The sequence below is a fragment of the Arachis stenosperma genome, chromosome 5 (assembly GCF_014773155.1).
Source record: "Arachis stenosperma cultivar V10309 chromosome 5, arast.V10309.gnm1.PFL2, whole genome shotgun sequence".
Classification (NCBI taxonomy): Eukaryota; Viridiplantae; Streptophyta; class Magnoliopsida; order Fabales; family Fabaceae; genus Arachis; species Arachis stenosperma.
Genome location: NC_080381.1, coordinates 27,047,109 through 27,061,905, shown reverse-complemented (window position 1 = coordinate 27,061,905; position 14,797 = coordinate 27,047,109). Strand labels below are relative to the sequence as shown.

Below are 14,797 nucleotides of genomic sequence, written 5' to 3'. Positions count from 1 at the left end.
TATGTAAGAGTAAAAAAGTCTCACTTTCTGACTTTAAAGAGTTAAAAAAGACTTGGTTTTGCCTTGGATCTAGAACGTGTGTTTGCTTTAAATTGTTATTTTATTTCCTTATGAAACTCTGGCTTTTTTTTTAGCTCTTTCTTGCCCCGGCCCTCGTTATTAATTAGGTTGAAAGATACAATGTATAGGTTGAAAAGATATAATGTAAGGATATTCTTTGGATTTTCATTAGTTGCATCTCTATTGTCTCGGATCATATATATGTAGCATGATTGGTTATGAACAGCTTTAGCTTCTAAACGTGTACGCAAATATGTTTAACATCTAGGGAAGTAATAACCGCAAATATCAATTATAACTTGATTCACCTAATGTTAGGTTAGTTTTTGTTCGGTCGACAACGACAGCATTTGTTTTACTTTCAACAAATAAAATTGCCATTTACTATAGTTGTTTTGTGTATGTGAAATAGTGTGTTAATCCACTAAATGAACCTCTTTCAAGCAAAATAATCCACGTATTATCTAATGGTCAATGGGATGTAAATGGACATATAACATTGATGATGAAAATCAATTCGAAAAATTAAGAGATATTGAACTATATACCAAGGTTCTTAAAATCGAACCGGTCATCGAACTGCTTTAGCTGTTGGTTCATTAGTTTAAAGATTTAACTGGTTCGACTGTGGTTGAAACGAAAAACCCGTTTATAATAAAATAATAAATAAAAGATAAATAAGCACACCAAAACTATATGATCTTATCAATTTACAAACTCAAAAGTCTTTTTAAAACACTTAAAATATATGTTTTCAATCACTTTTGTCATCATCATCTTCAACTTTACACTCATCACTCAATTAAAAAATCCACAACCCTAATCCTCTGATTTTTTTTGAAAAAATAAAATCTCATTCAATAAGAAACCATAACTGTAAGTAATTGAGAATATTTGTGAAATTTAGCACCAAGACATGGAACAAGTATACATATAAAGCAGTACCAAACAATCCAATTCTCAATTCCATGAATCATAAACAAAAAGGTGCCTAAATTTCCACAGAATCAATCAAATTCAGCATTAAAAAAATCAAAAACCAAATTTTGCAGTTAAAGAATGAAGTAAAAAATATTAGAAAATAGAGTGGCTTGAACAACCGTCTTCTGCATCAGAGAAATACAATACCATCATCATCATCACTCCCAAGACCTCCAAGAACGGCATATCTTCATGATTTCCTTGCTCTAAATCAATAACATGGGACAACTGCGGTTTGTTAATTTTTTGAAAGCATCAATTTGGTTTAAAATTAAAACACAACGACAAATAATCACCCTAAAGGCTTAAACTCTGAAATCAATATATCAACAAAAATTCAAAAACAACATACTCATAAATTAAAAAAACAACAGCATTAAAGTAACAAATCCATTTTTATGAATAATTTCTACAACACAAAATCAATTTCTTTAATTGATTTCACATTCAAAAAATCACTAATTAGATTCAGAACAGACTCCACAGAGCAATAACAATATCACAGCAACCCACTACCCAATATCTCAACAAATAACATCCAAACAATTAATCAATTTATCATGGTTCAAACAGTTTTCAACAATTAATCATGCTTAAAGCAATCAGCTTTAACAATTAATCATTTAATAATGCTTCAAATGGGTGTTGACCCAGTCTATATGCGAATGGTGTTGCTGAATAAAATGATTAGAACCAACAATTAATCATACTTCAAGTAATAACAGCAAGATTTATAAGTTAGAACCAACAATTAATCATATTTCAACAATTATTATTACAAAAAATTAGATTTATACCTAGGGTTAGTGAAAGATAGGGAAGAATGCAGATCTGACGGCGACAGGGACAGTTTCTGGGGTTGAAGGGTCGAACAGAGCTGGCGTCGGTCGGTGGGAAGACACTCGCGACGGCAACAGGCACTGGCGGTGGCTGCGATTTTGACGGCCGAAAGGAAAGGTAGCTGAGCGAACGAAAAGCTAGCTGAAAGGAACTTGCGACGGTGAGTGACTTCTACGGACCTTGCGAGTGGCTGGACGAAGGTTGCGCCGAAAGCTCGAGGTAGAGAGTGGAGACTGGAGACGCCGGAACTGAGAGCGAGAGGTGACTGGTGAGCGTGGAGGGCGGAGAGTGTGCTGTGGGTGTCTAGGTGAAAGCCAAAGACTAGGGTTCCCTTTTAGCTGTCAAGTCAAAAAACAGCATTTTTCACGGTTTTGGCAAAATTTTAAAAACCGGCTGAGTCACAGTTCAGTTCGACAAACCGGTTCTCGACCAGTTCGGCAGTCTAAATTCGGTTTTTAAATTTGACGATTTTTCTTTTTATCCGAATCGTTCTTGCTAACGGCTCCTGGTTCGACCGGACGATTCGAACTAATTTTCGGAACATTGCTATATACTCGTGTTGATTTAAACATGTAGGTAAAACATTACTCTTGTGAATAGTTTGGATTGTGTGTTGCATCAATGTCCAACTTTGTGAATTATAAGTGTACTTACATAAGTAAATTAAGTGGGAAGCAAGACTAGAAAGGAAAAAAAAATCAAATTTATTTCTTTTAAAGTCCAAACAAAACATTAAACTACAAGAGAGTAGTATTAAAAAGCAATGTTCGGAAAAATCGGTTCGAACCGTCCAGTCGAACTGAGAACCGTTCACAAGAACGATTCAGACAAAAAGAAAAACCTTCAAATTCAAAAATCAGATTTGGACTGCCAAACCGATCAGGAATCGATCAGTCAAATCGAACCGTGATCCGGCCAATTTTTGAAATTTTGCCAAAACTGTGAAAAACGTTGTGTTTGCAGCTAAAAGGAACCCTAATCTTTGGCTTTCACCAAGACACCCACAGCACACTCTCGAGCATCAACCCTCCATGCTCACCAGTCACCTCTCGCTCTCAGTTCCGGCGTCTCTAATCTCCACTCTCCACCTCGAGCTTCCGGCGCAACTCCGACCAGCCACCGCGGCCATCGCAAAGTCCGTATAAGTCACTCACCGTCGCAAGTTCCTTTCAACCAGCTTTCCGTTCGCTTAGCTACCTTTCCTTTCAGCCGTCAAAATCGCAACCACCGCTAGTGCCAGTTGCCGTCGCGAGTGTCTTCCCACCGGCACCAGCTCTGTTCGACCCTTCCACCCCAGCCACTGTTCCTGTCGCCGTCAGATCTGCATTTTTCCCTATTTTCCACTAACCCTAGGTATAAATCTAATTTGTTGTAATAATAATTGTTGAAGTATAATTAATTATTGGTTCTAACTTATAAACCTTGCTGTTATTACTTGAAGTATGATTAATTGTTTGTTCTACATTCATCATTTTATTCAGCTACACCATTCGCATACACCCATTTGAAGTATTATTAAATGATTAATTGTTGAAGCTGATTGCTTTAAGCATGATTAATTGTTGAAGCTATTGCTTGAAGGCTGAAGCATGATTAATTGTTGAAAAACTATTTGCTTGAAGCATGATTAATTGTTGAAGCATGATTAATCGTTTAGATGTTATTTGTTGAGATATTGGGTAGTGGATTACTATGATATTGTAATTGGATTGTATTATTTTTACTCTGTTGAGTCTGTTCCGAATCTAATTAGTGATTTTTTGAATGTGAAATCAATCAAAGAAATTGATTTTGTGTTGTCGAAATTATTGCTAAAAATGAATTTGTTACTGTTTTTTTAATTTGAGTATGCGGCTTTTTGAATTTTTGTTGATATATTGATTGATTTCAGAGTTTAAGCCTTTAGGGTGATTATTTGTCGCTGTGTTTTAATTTTAAACCAAATTGATGCTTTCAAAAAATTAACAAACAACAGATGTCCCATGTTATTGATTTAAAGCAAGGAAATCATGAAGATGATACTGTTCTTGGAGGTCTTGGGAGTGATGATGATGATGGTATTGTATTTCTCTGATGCAGAAGACGGTGGTTCAAGCCACTCTCTTTTCTAATATTTTTTACTTCATTCTTTAACTGCAAAATTTAATTTTTGATTTTTTTAATGCTGAAATTGATTGATTCTGTGAAAATTTAGACACCTTTTTGTTTATAATTCATGGAATTGAGAATTAGATTGTTTGGTACTGCTTTATATGTATATTGGTTCCATGTCTTGGTGCTGAGTCTCACAAATATTCTCAATTACTTACAACTACGGTTTCCTTATTGAATGAGATTTTATTTTTCCAAAAAAAAAAATCATAGAGGATTAGGGTTGTGGATTTTTTAATTGAGTGATGAATGTAAAGTTGAAGATGATGATGACAAAAGTGATTGAAAACATATATTTTAAGAGTGTTTTAAAAAGACTTCTGAGTTTATAAATTGATAAGATCATATAGTTTTGGTGTGTTTATTTATCTTTTATTTATTATTTTATTATAAACGATTTTTTCGGTTCAATCACGGTCAAACCGGCTGAGTCTGTAAACTAATGAACCAGTGACTAAAACGGTTCGATGACCGGTTCGGTTTTCAGAACCTTGTTAAAAAGCTAACATTATTACAACATTATTACATCAGCATCAAAATGTCGAGTGTAACTAAGACAAGCCTCAGGCATTCAGATTTCGGTTAATGTTGAGGACTTGAGTAATTTGTTTGAAATTATAGGTTCAACTTGTATTAAATAACATTTTTTAATTAAAAAAAAAAGAGATACTAGGATATTCTTATGGTAATTAACTAATGGTACTCCATCTATGTTAAAGAACAGTGTGTGCTGACATCAAAATCAGAGTTAGCGTAAATCGAATATTTCAAACCTTAGATTGGAGTTCTTGTAGACATTGGAGCAATGTTCATACAAGGGGTTGCCATTATCAGGGTCTTTGTGTGGATGGAATCCTTTGTCCATGCAATTCTTTAGTATATTCATTCCATCAGGGTCAGTTAGGCGAAATAGTCCACAGCTCCTGTGAGGGGATATTTTCATCAGCATATATGTTACAAGATTTCTCAACATCATAATTCTTTGCTGCATATATAATTTTATCTAATTTCCCTAAAAATAGCACTAATGCTACTTGGAAAAATGGCTTACATTATATGGTTCAAGAGAAACTAATATTTGGAAAATTTACAATGATCCTCCCTGATGTTTGATGAAATTTATCATGGCTCTCTTATTTTTTCAAATGGTATTGAATTTTCTTTAAGGGAAGTTATATTGTTCATGGGAATGTTTAGTAATTATTCAAGGGCAACACGTCTATATCACCTAAATTTCAAGGGAGGTTAATGCATAATATTCTAAAAGCCGGGTTCAATTTCACCAAATATCATACAATGTGAGCATAATTTGTCCTTAATGCTATAGATAAAGAGTCTCTTCATATTACATATCAGATTAAAGCTAACAAATAAGATAGACTTGTTCAAAAACATTTTTCACTCACCCAACCCTTTTTTAAACCATATATGCAAATTGGATGCAATTATAAGAGTAAGAACTTTTCAAGATAAACAACACATGGATTTCTAGTAAAATAGAGTAGATATTTGGTCAGCATTTGTTGATGTCATAAAATTCAAGACAACTAGACCTTGAGGTATCAGTAGGAGCTAGGACAATGGCAAATGCCTCAGGAATCATCATCTGACACATTAAAGCCAAACAGTGAGTTAAACAGCAGTGTATAAAGGGAAAAGTTTGAATATATTTCAAGTCAGTTTAAGAGTTACTTTGATTACTATTATCACCTGCACTCCATTGAGTCATTGTTAGAAGGAATATTCAGTCATAGTGTAGCACTTTTACACACATTGTAAAAGGAATATTCAGTCATGGTGTTAATCAAATTTCAATTTGATTCACATGATAAAATGTTATGAACATGTATGACATTCATATCCGGATGTGAAGTTATTGAACAAAGAAATCCTTTTACATGAAAGAAAAAGGGCAAGGAATAGTAAATGATACTTCGGTCAATCACCTGGTAGGAATATTGAGTGTGCAGATCCACTGATGACATGAAACAACTTTGAGAAGGATGTGTCTAAAAATTTTTCGAAATATGATGACGGTTAGAGAAGCCAATTCAAGAAGAATGGCTGTTGCTGATCTCAGTATGGTAACATGGATAAAAAGAAGGATATAGTCTTCCATAAGAGTTTATAATTTGTGTTCTAATATCTTACACAAGACACAATTTCAGAAATAACAATGGAGAAACATTTCACAAGTTTAATTCATATATGAACTGTGAGTGTGCTTCAGTGATTACCATGCTAAATACAGAATTTTCAGAAAAGTACTACCCTATTTAATAGATTGCCATATCCAATCCAATCCAGCCATAAGGCTTTGTTTGTAAAGTTCCGATGTGTGTTTGAGTTGGGATCTTAGAGGGAAAAGAAGAAAGGGAAGGGCTTCAAAATGGATTCCACTTTACTCACCAAGTTTTTACCTTTCCTCTCATCCCCTCTAAAATCCCAATTCGCAAATTCACTGTAAAGGCCAGAAACCGAAGCTACCAGGGAACACACCAACAGACTCACTCAATTAACAAAGTGATGAAGGTAGGAAGACATACATGGATCCATCCCACAGGATAAAGAGATCTTTCATTTAGAATTTTGAAAACTTCCTCCTCATTTGTAGCTTGACACTGTGATTTAGTGCAGCAAGTTAGCAAAATGCAGCAATAAAATATTATGCCCTCAAAAAAATATGTGCTAAAAATATTGAAGATTTTAATTTCTATGCACAAGACTTTAAATTCTATGCACAATTAGTGTCAAAGTGTTTTTTATACTGACATCCAAATAGAATCTGCTACACAAAAAAAACCAATTAACTTTCACACTTACTATCTAAACAAAACCACTTTTATATATGCACCTAATTGTATGTAAATGTAACACAGTTTTTTAGTGCTCCTGCATAGAAATCAAACTCAGATTTCAAAACCAAACTTAAAAGAATGTAAAAGAGCAATATGTAGACTAACAGAATTGGAAGCTGATTCTTGCTTAGGTATGATCAGAGTAGTCATATAGAGGGTTCCATTCTCCTGGAGAATTGTAGGAAATAATCATATCAGTGCAAAGCATTTTATCAGATGAGAGGTTCTTCATTCTTTTTTCAGAAAAGATTAACCAGAAATCTCTAATATTCAATACAAGATAAATAGAACATACCTATGGAAATATTTTAATTTTAAAATTTATAATAGCTCAGTCATACTAAAGTCTTTTAAGAGCACAAGAAAATTTGAGATAAGACAGCCAAAGGCATAATATAGCTATGGATTTGAATTATTCTTACGTGTACAGCACCAAGTATGCCACATGTTTCCAGATCCTTTTCTGTATTTTCTTTAGCAAGATGGAGGAAGTCCTCCATTAACCGCATAGACTGGAAAATACGAGAACAAATATTTGCCAGGTATTAACCATAAATTTTGTGCCTGGCGATGAGATTTATGATGCTATTCCTATTTGTGCACAAGAAGACCTTCAATGCAGTAGAAATAAAAAATTGACAATTTGATGTGCAGTGAAAGCTTATAATGCAGTTAAATAGTTCTTACAATATGTACATCCCGTACACCTATGGTCCTAGATGAAGTTGACTTGTCATCCAACTTCCGGGATCCATCTTCTGAACTAAAAGCTACAATATGAGATTCTTGTTCATCTTGAGGAACCTTTGCCACAAAACACATTGCAGGGGAAGGTGAGGACTGGGTTACTTTATGAACCAAGAAAAAGTTTCCAGCTTCCTTAATAGAAGTTGGTTCAAGAGAATCCACGGGGCACAAACCGCTACCCAAATCCAATGGAAATGAAGAAACCTTGGCTGATTCCTCATGACTATTCCTTAAGCTGCATCCCATCCATACAGAAGAAACTAATATTGTATGTCAAAAAAATTGCAATATCTGATTCCAGAAACACCGAAAATTCATGCAGATCATTCTAGGAAGTATGAACTTAGAACTACTATTTTTAGTGAGACAGAGAAATAGAATATCAACATTATTACCTCTGAGCTACACTTTCTGCTGTATCATAATTTCTAACCTGCCACAGATATTACCCCTGAAATTGCTTCAAAACCAAAGGAAAGAAGTGCAAATTCCTTCAAGTTCTTTAAATCAAAAAGGGAGATTTACAGCTTTACCTTCATATTACTTAATTCCTGATCTTCAGAGGAATCTTTGAGCATCTGAGAGATCAATAGTTTAACAATCAATTCTATTATTACTTCAGAAATCAATTCTATAAACACACAAAGAATTTGTTCTTTCATCAAAGAGATAGATGGCATGCTAGAAAAGGTAAGTGCATGCTAAAATTATGTTGCCAAGCACACATGATAAGAAGATGAAGATCCTTATTTTCTTTACATAAATTGGTGGCGAGAATAGTAGATATTGGTTTACCTGTTTGATTTCGAGAGTACCTGAAAGACGATCAACCACTATTCTTGATTCCTTCCCAGACAAGGGAAAGTTAAAGTGTGAAACAAAATAAACTCATCGATCAGAGCAGTGAGTACTGTCAAAACCGCCGCAATAAGAAAGAGAGAGACATCACTTACCTGCCACGAACAAAGTCACGTGGACTTACCGGATAAAGTCTATTAGTAGGCACCATAATTCTTTTCAATTTTTGTTTTCAGCTGGTGTAAAACCCGGACTACGTCCAGACCAAATATTATTTCAATATAAAAATTTATTGTTACTTATTTATTAATATTAATAGTTATTATTTTTAATTTAAAAAGATTTTTGAAATAAAAATTTATTGTATAAAATATAATATTATTGTATTATTTATTTATAAAGACTAAAATAATCTAATTATTTTTTGAGTTTATATTGATGAATTCTACTTAAATAGAAAAGTTATTATGTATGTGTTTAAATAAATATTATTACTCTGTTACTGTTATAAATTCAAACAAATTAAAACTTTCATAAAAATAGTTTATATTCTAATTATACATAAAATAAATATTAACTATAAACAATAAACCCACAAAAGACAGTAAAATTTGAAATGTATTATAATTTGATTTAGCTCTCCACTAAATCCATCACACAGTTACACACCAACACCAAGTTAAGGATAATAGAAAGACTTAATCTTTTATGTCCAATTCTAATATACTCACAATAACACCAATCTTATTGGAACTAAACAATAATAACAATATACATTGAGACTTGGAATGAACGTGTGTGGATCACCGTGAATTTATAATGTCAAGAAGATCAAACCTAAAAGCAGAGCATATGTATATTAGTTACATCAAAGAATTTAAAATTATAAAATTTAAATAAATAAATAAATCGACAAACTTAGTAATCTAAAATATTAATGTAGGTAAAGTCTCATACTCAATATAAGTAAGAAGAAAATCCAAAATATTAATCTAAAGAAGACTTTAAAATTGTCAATTAAGGGTGAAAATACCACAAATCATTTTAAGCTCGGGTCAATGTATTTTTGAGGGACCAAATTCCTAATATGATCTTTAAGTAACTTAGTAATCCTCTTAAAATTAAAAGTGTACGGACACAAACAGAAAAATTTTGATGACCCATTAGCTTAAAAGCTTTTCAAAAAATAGAATCACTAAGACGAAATTGTTAGCAAAAAATTTCATCACAGAATAGTAACAATCCATAATCTACTTGCTAGTCCTCAATTTCATTTTGGTACTTCTAATAACGATGGCATCAAGATATTATCTTTGCATTCCATACAGATTTCCACTCATGAAGATGAGCCTGAAAGAAAAACACAAATATTAGTCACAAAAGGCTATTTGAGAACTAATTTGAACCAAATGATTTATTAGCGCAAACTGAATTGAACTTAATTACTCAAAATTGAAAAATTCAAGCATTTTGTTCTCAATTTTGTTAGATAAATAGTGAAAATAAAAAACAAAAATAAGAATATATTTCAATCTTCCCTTCACATAAACCAATTCTCTATTTTTAAGGTAAGGTCAACGGTAAATTTAGTATTTTCTATTGTTATATCATGCTTTCACTTTTTCATATACTATTCTTTAGAAAATAAATTACTGAATAAGAACAAAATATAAAATCAATAATGGAAGATAGAAAATGAAACCAAATACCAATTCTACCCTAAAGTATTGAAAAAGAAAAAAAAGGGGAGGAACCAAGTAGATCTCATTGGTTCACATGAATTACTTTTGAAGAGTACGTATGCAAATTGCATATCGTTATATTAAATTATTCTTAAGGTTTAAGGTAATTCTTATCTGCAAAAGTTTTTTGAAAGTGTTAACTTACTTAGCTTAACGAAAATGCTTATCGACACATCTTGCTATATGCCTTGTTCTGCTAGTCAATATTACGAGCAATCTACAACAAAATATAATAAGTTAAATGCAGCTACAGGTAATACCAAAATTTTGTTGCAAGATTTGCAATGTGCTGAAATTTCAAATTAAATAATACCAAAAAAAACTATATAAAAGAAACTATTGTTACCTTGTGCCATTTCAATTAGTTAGAGAATATATATGATGAAGTGTTTTTATGAAATCAAGTTCTAGTGGGTTCAATTTGAAAATTTATACACCCTATATAAAAAATTACTGCTAGATATATATACTATATGATGGTACATACATGCACAATAAACAAGATAACTGAGAATGCGAAAGAGCACTTGAAAACCGATAGTTAAATTAACATAAGCAAAAAGAAAGCAACTTTACCAAGGAGAAGCATAATGAATGGCATGAGTGATATTCTTATATGTTGATATGCAGTTATTAATTGCTGGACACAAAGCTGACGATGAAGGATTTTTCTACTCTCCAAGATAATCGAGATTTTATTCCACTGCACAAAAAGGCTCACCTCAGTTCTAAATTCTCATCACTCAAACATGCAATAATGAAAAATATGGAATCTTATTAAGATATTCCAAATCTGGATTAAAACAATGTTAAAAAAATAAACAACTTTCAATTGTGATATGAGAAACAGAGAAAAGAAGGGAACACAGTGTAGGGAGTAGCTTGAAATTGAAGATGGCATTAAAGATTTACTTCTCAGTTAGAGAAGTAAAATACTTCTTCACCACAAATAAAGTTTGAGATTAGAATTATTGGGCTTCAATTACTTCCTAAAGGAAAATATAGTTTCCATTGCAAAGTATATAAAAGACAGACATTCATACGGGCTGTAGTAGAGAAACGGGTCAAAATACCAGGTAAAAAAATGGCCTACTCAATTAGCAATGCATTTGAATACACTGCACTACTCACACAAAAAAGGCAAAACCACTATCTTTAAACTCGGTTTTAATAGATTGTATCAATGTATTATCTCCTGAATGCATCTACAAATAGATCAAAGTATTATTTGGAGGAAAAATCCTCAGACCCAAAGTTGTACGCGCCTGTAACAAATAATTGAGTACCACAGAAAAAGAGCAGATTTCAATGTACTAACCTGTGATATCCATTAAAGACGTTAGATATCTAGCTGTCCTTATTGCTCCCTTGCCAATTAAGGATATCAATATTTCTACCTGGAAAAAATGAACCTGACTTGCTATTAAATGAACGCTTCTTGGTTAATAATTCCTGGCAGTAACCTTTATCTTTGGTGCGACAACCTGCAAATGCATAATATCAAACAACCACAAGCACAATGTACATATTAGTATATCTAAACACCTAAACTTTCAAGTTATCATTTGGTAGTTCATGTCTCCAAGACTAAATTCAGTTTAATTTGGAATGATTCAACTTTAGAATAGTAGTAATACTACTTAGCACAATCTAGCAATAAAACTCAAAACACTTCCAAAGAGCATAAAAGTTTGTCAAGTACAATAAATAAACACTTCCATGATGAAGCAAGATAAGAAAAAACAAATATTTATCTAAGACACTTCAATAAAATGAGGGATAAAAAATAGTGCTGTTAGATAATTTTGTGTATCAAATTTAAGAAAACCATTAAACATTTTATCTGTTATCCTAAGCATTTTATCTATATTTTAACTATTAGTAAAACAGCATAGAAATTGAATTGAAGCCTTAAATATAAAATGCTTGAAAGAAAAATCAGCTAGCATATAGATAATTCTACTAAACACAAACAGAATAGCTGCAATGCATATTTATTTATTTATTTATCCCAACAATATTGTTTAAACAGAAATCATGAATCGAATAGAGTGTAGGAACGCCTACTCAAGAAGATATGCTTAGTTATCATTTTTAGCTTACTTTTAAAACAAATAAAATAAAACAACTAAAATGGTTATGTTGTCACGACAACAATTCTAGCATTAAAAAGGATAAGGATATATGGTATAGTTAAATTTCACAAAAAGACAGTAAAATTTGAAATGAAAAATTTCCAACTTCTAAAACAAAGATGTTGTCTTATATTGTTAAAACACCATGTTTTATTTTCATGTTTACTGGGGAAAGCAAAAGCAATTAGAATCCTAAAAGCTGCATTTTCTAGAATCAGTCCTCTATTTGTAGTAAAAAAGCCAAATGAAAATCTTTAGTTTAGAAGGGATGATTTCCTTTTGAAGCAATACCATTATTATGAACTCATAATGATTCTTCTTCACACAAACGAAAGCATACTGCATAAGTGCATATGAAAGAATCTATCTCCTTAGCACCTTGAGTACTTATTGTTAAGAGTATATATATATAATAAATCAATGCTTTGCCATCACATACATAAACAGTTAAATACTATTGGAATAAGTAAATTTTAAAATTTACTAAAAGCCTAAATACAATAAGAAAAGAAGTAAGGAAACACCAAACATTATAAGATTGAGACTAACACCAAATTGACCACCCTGATTTTTTAGCACATAATTATCAGTATTGGACTGAACATAGCAATACAAATCGGATCATTCATTAGTTATGGTTAAGAAACGTATACAAATAGCCACAACTTGTAGCTACAATGATGCAGTGGATACGTAAAGGGTATCAATTTCTAAAGTTTACATGTTTACTCACCGAATCAATTTTGAATTGAGTTTTACTATTTAAGTTGACCTAAGTTCCACAATTAGAAACCACAACTAAAGATCTATTTTGCATATTCCAATTGTCGAAAATGAATTCTTCTAGGTTGTTGATATTAGATAAAAGTACTAAACTAACATCTTCCTTTGAAGGAATCATGGACAATCCCAATCAGAAAAGATTGCTTTCAACCTGTTTTTTCTTATTTCAAAAACATTAAAACACAAAGAATTAGTCTTCATCTCAAGGCATTATTCTTACCAAAGAAGTTCACACACAAATCAGCGAATGTTCAAGTCACTGCCTAAACCAAATGCCTCCATCTGTGGACTAAGCATTTTCTCTTCTCTTCTTTCAGCATAAAAATCCAAGGGGTCGCTTTTGTTCTGCAACAATAGCCGGAGAACTTCCTAAACAAACTGTATCTGCAGCTTACAAAGATTGAAGGTTTGAAATGATTCCACAATGGCACCAAAAACCCTAACTAAATGACATCCCATTTGTTCATACAAACAATCATAGAAAAAGAAAAAATAAACTCAAACAAACAAAGCAAAACAAAAATAATTTAGAGAAAAGGGTGGGGGCAAACAAACCGAAACCACTTGTCCGACCTGGTCGAACAAATAGTAGAGGTTCTCATCGACCTCAGGGTCCAGATCCCCAATGTACAACGACGTCGTAACGAACTGCTTCGACGCATTTGCAGCACCCGCCGCCGCCATCGGTAAAGAAGCGGCTGTGACGCTGCGTCGTGGCCTCCACCACCGTCGTCACCTCAATCCTCTTCCTTTCTCTCTCGACGTAGCCTCCTTCTTTCTCAATCCATCACCGTCGTTGTCACCTTCTTCTCCTTCTTCGGTCGTGCTTCCTTTTGTCACTCTGTTGGTTTCATCTTCTCTGCTTTGTTATGCATTTCTCTGTCTCTCTCTCCTTTTTGTATTATCAGCAGTTACCGTTACTGCTTCCATCAGCAGCGAGCTCTTTGCTTCTTCTTCGTCGCTTGTGATATCTCCATATATCGCTGCTTTGCTTCTTCCTCCTCGCTTGTGATATCTCCATATATTTTGAACCAGCATTTCATTTGTGTACTGAATCAAAGAGAAAGAGAACGCAAGAATAGAAGAAGAGAAAGAGACAGAGAGAATCTAAAAAAGAATTGATTTTTAAACCTGAATGGAATCTGTGCACTCAAAAAAGAAAGATAGCGCTTAAAATTTATTTTCAAATTTTGATATCAAAAACAGAAAGATTGCGTTCAACTTGATGATTCTTTTTACACAACGTATTGAAAACAATCCAACAAATAACCCTTTACAGCAGGCAACGGATTCCTTGCTCCATATTTTATGTGGGAGTATCATTAACCCACTTCAAAATAATTATAAATTGAACCCCATTTTTTTTTTGAAAAAACTAAAAATTAGAAATTGACCTCTGTATTTATTAAGTTTTACACTCTTCCCTTTTTAATTTTGATCACAAATTCAACGTTGTAAACCATTTGCTCTGATAGGGTTTTGCCCTCTTTCAATAGTGATTGACATGGTCTCTTCCTCTTCCTCTGCCGTCTCTCTCATCCGCTCATCTTCGCCATGTAACCCGCTTCTGCAGCTGCCTCGCAACTTGCTTCCGCTTCTACTGCGCCGCGCAACCCACTTCCCCGCCGTCGCGCAACCCGCTTCCCCGCCGCCGCACAACCCGCTTCCCCAGCTTTCTATCAGGTAACATTTTCACCCTATC

General features: G+C 33.1%; 1 protein-coding gene across 6 annotated transcripts; it reads right to left on the bottom strand.

Moving 5' to 3' along the window:
• Nucleotides 1–508: 508 nt before the first annotated feature.
• Nucleotides 509–14,300, bottom strand: LOC130982036 (AMSH-like ubiquitin thioesterase 2). Of its 6 annotated transcripts, none has more exons than XM_057905867.1 (15): nucleotides 13,316–14,300; nucleotides 11,496–11,661; nucleotides 10,754–10,880; nucleotides 10,323–10,394; nucleotides 8,433–9,785; nucleotides 8,171–8,215; nucleotides 8,033–8,070; nucleotides 7,578–7,872; nucleotides 7,313–7,402; nucleotides 6,996–7,058; nucleotides 6,579–6,653; nucleotides 5,979–6,041; nucleotides 5,586–5,638; nucleotides 4,806–4,955; nucleotides 509–1,269 (listed from the first exon to the last, which is right to left on the bottom strand). In XM_057905867.1, the coding sequence occupies exons 6-15, from the start codon at nucleotides 8,213–8,215 to the stop codon at nucleotides 1,248–1,250; spliced, it is 894 nt and encodes a 297-aa protein (XP_057761850.1). In that variant the 5' UTR covers nucleotides 8,433–9,785; nucleotides 10,323–10,394; nucleotides 10,754–10,880; nucleotides 11,496–11,661; nucleotides 13,316–14,300; the 3' UTR covers nucleotides 509–1,247. The 6 variants fall into 6 exon arrangements, with proteins under 6 accessions (XP_057761850.1, XP_057761851.1, XP_057761852.1 ...); XM_057905868.1 differs by having other exon boundaries at nucleotides 509–1,247; XM_057905864.1 differs by lacking the exon at nucleotides 509–1,269 and having other exon boundaries at nucleotides 3,196–4,955; nucleotides 13,316–13,479; nucleotides 13,651–14,298.
• Nucleotides 14,301–14,797: the final 497 nt, after the last annotated feature.

Bases quoted from the DNA above. Each gene is read 5' to 3' on its own strand.
- LOC130982036 (XM_057905866.1), bottom strand. From the start codon at position 8,215: ATGCTCAAAGATTCCTCTGAAGATCAGGAATTAAGTAATATGAAG. The intron at 8,071-8,170 runs GTAAAGCTGTAA...TATCTGTGGCAG, and splicing joins AGGAATTAAGTAATATGAAG to GTTAGAAATTATGATACAGC. The intron at 4,956-5,585 runs GTCTAGTTGTCT...ATCCCCTCACAG, and splicing joins GCTCCTACTGATACCTCAAG to GAGCTGTGGACTATTTCGCC.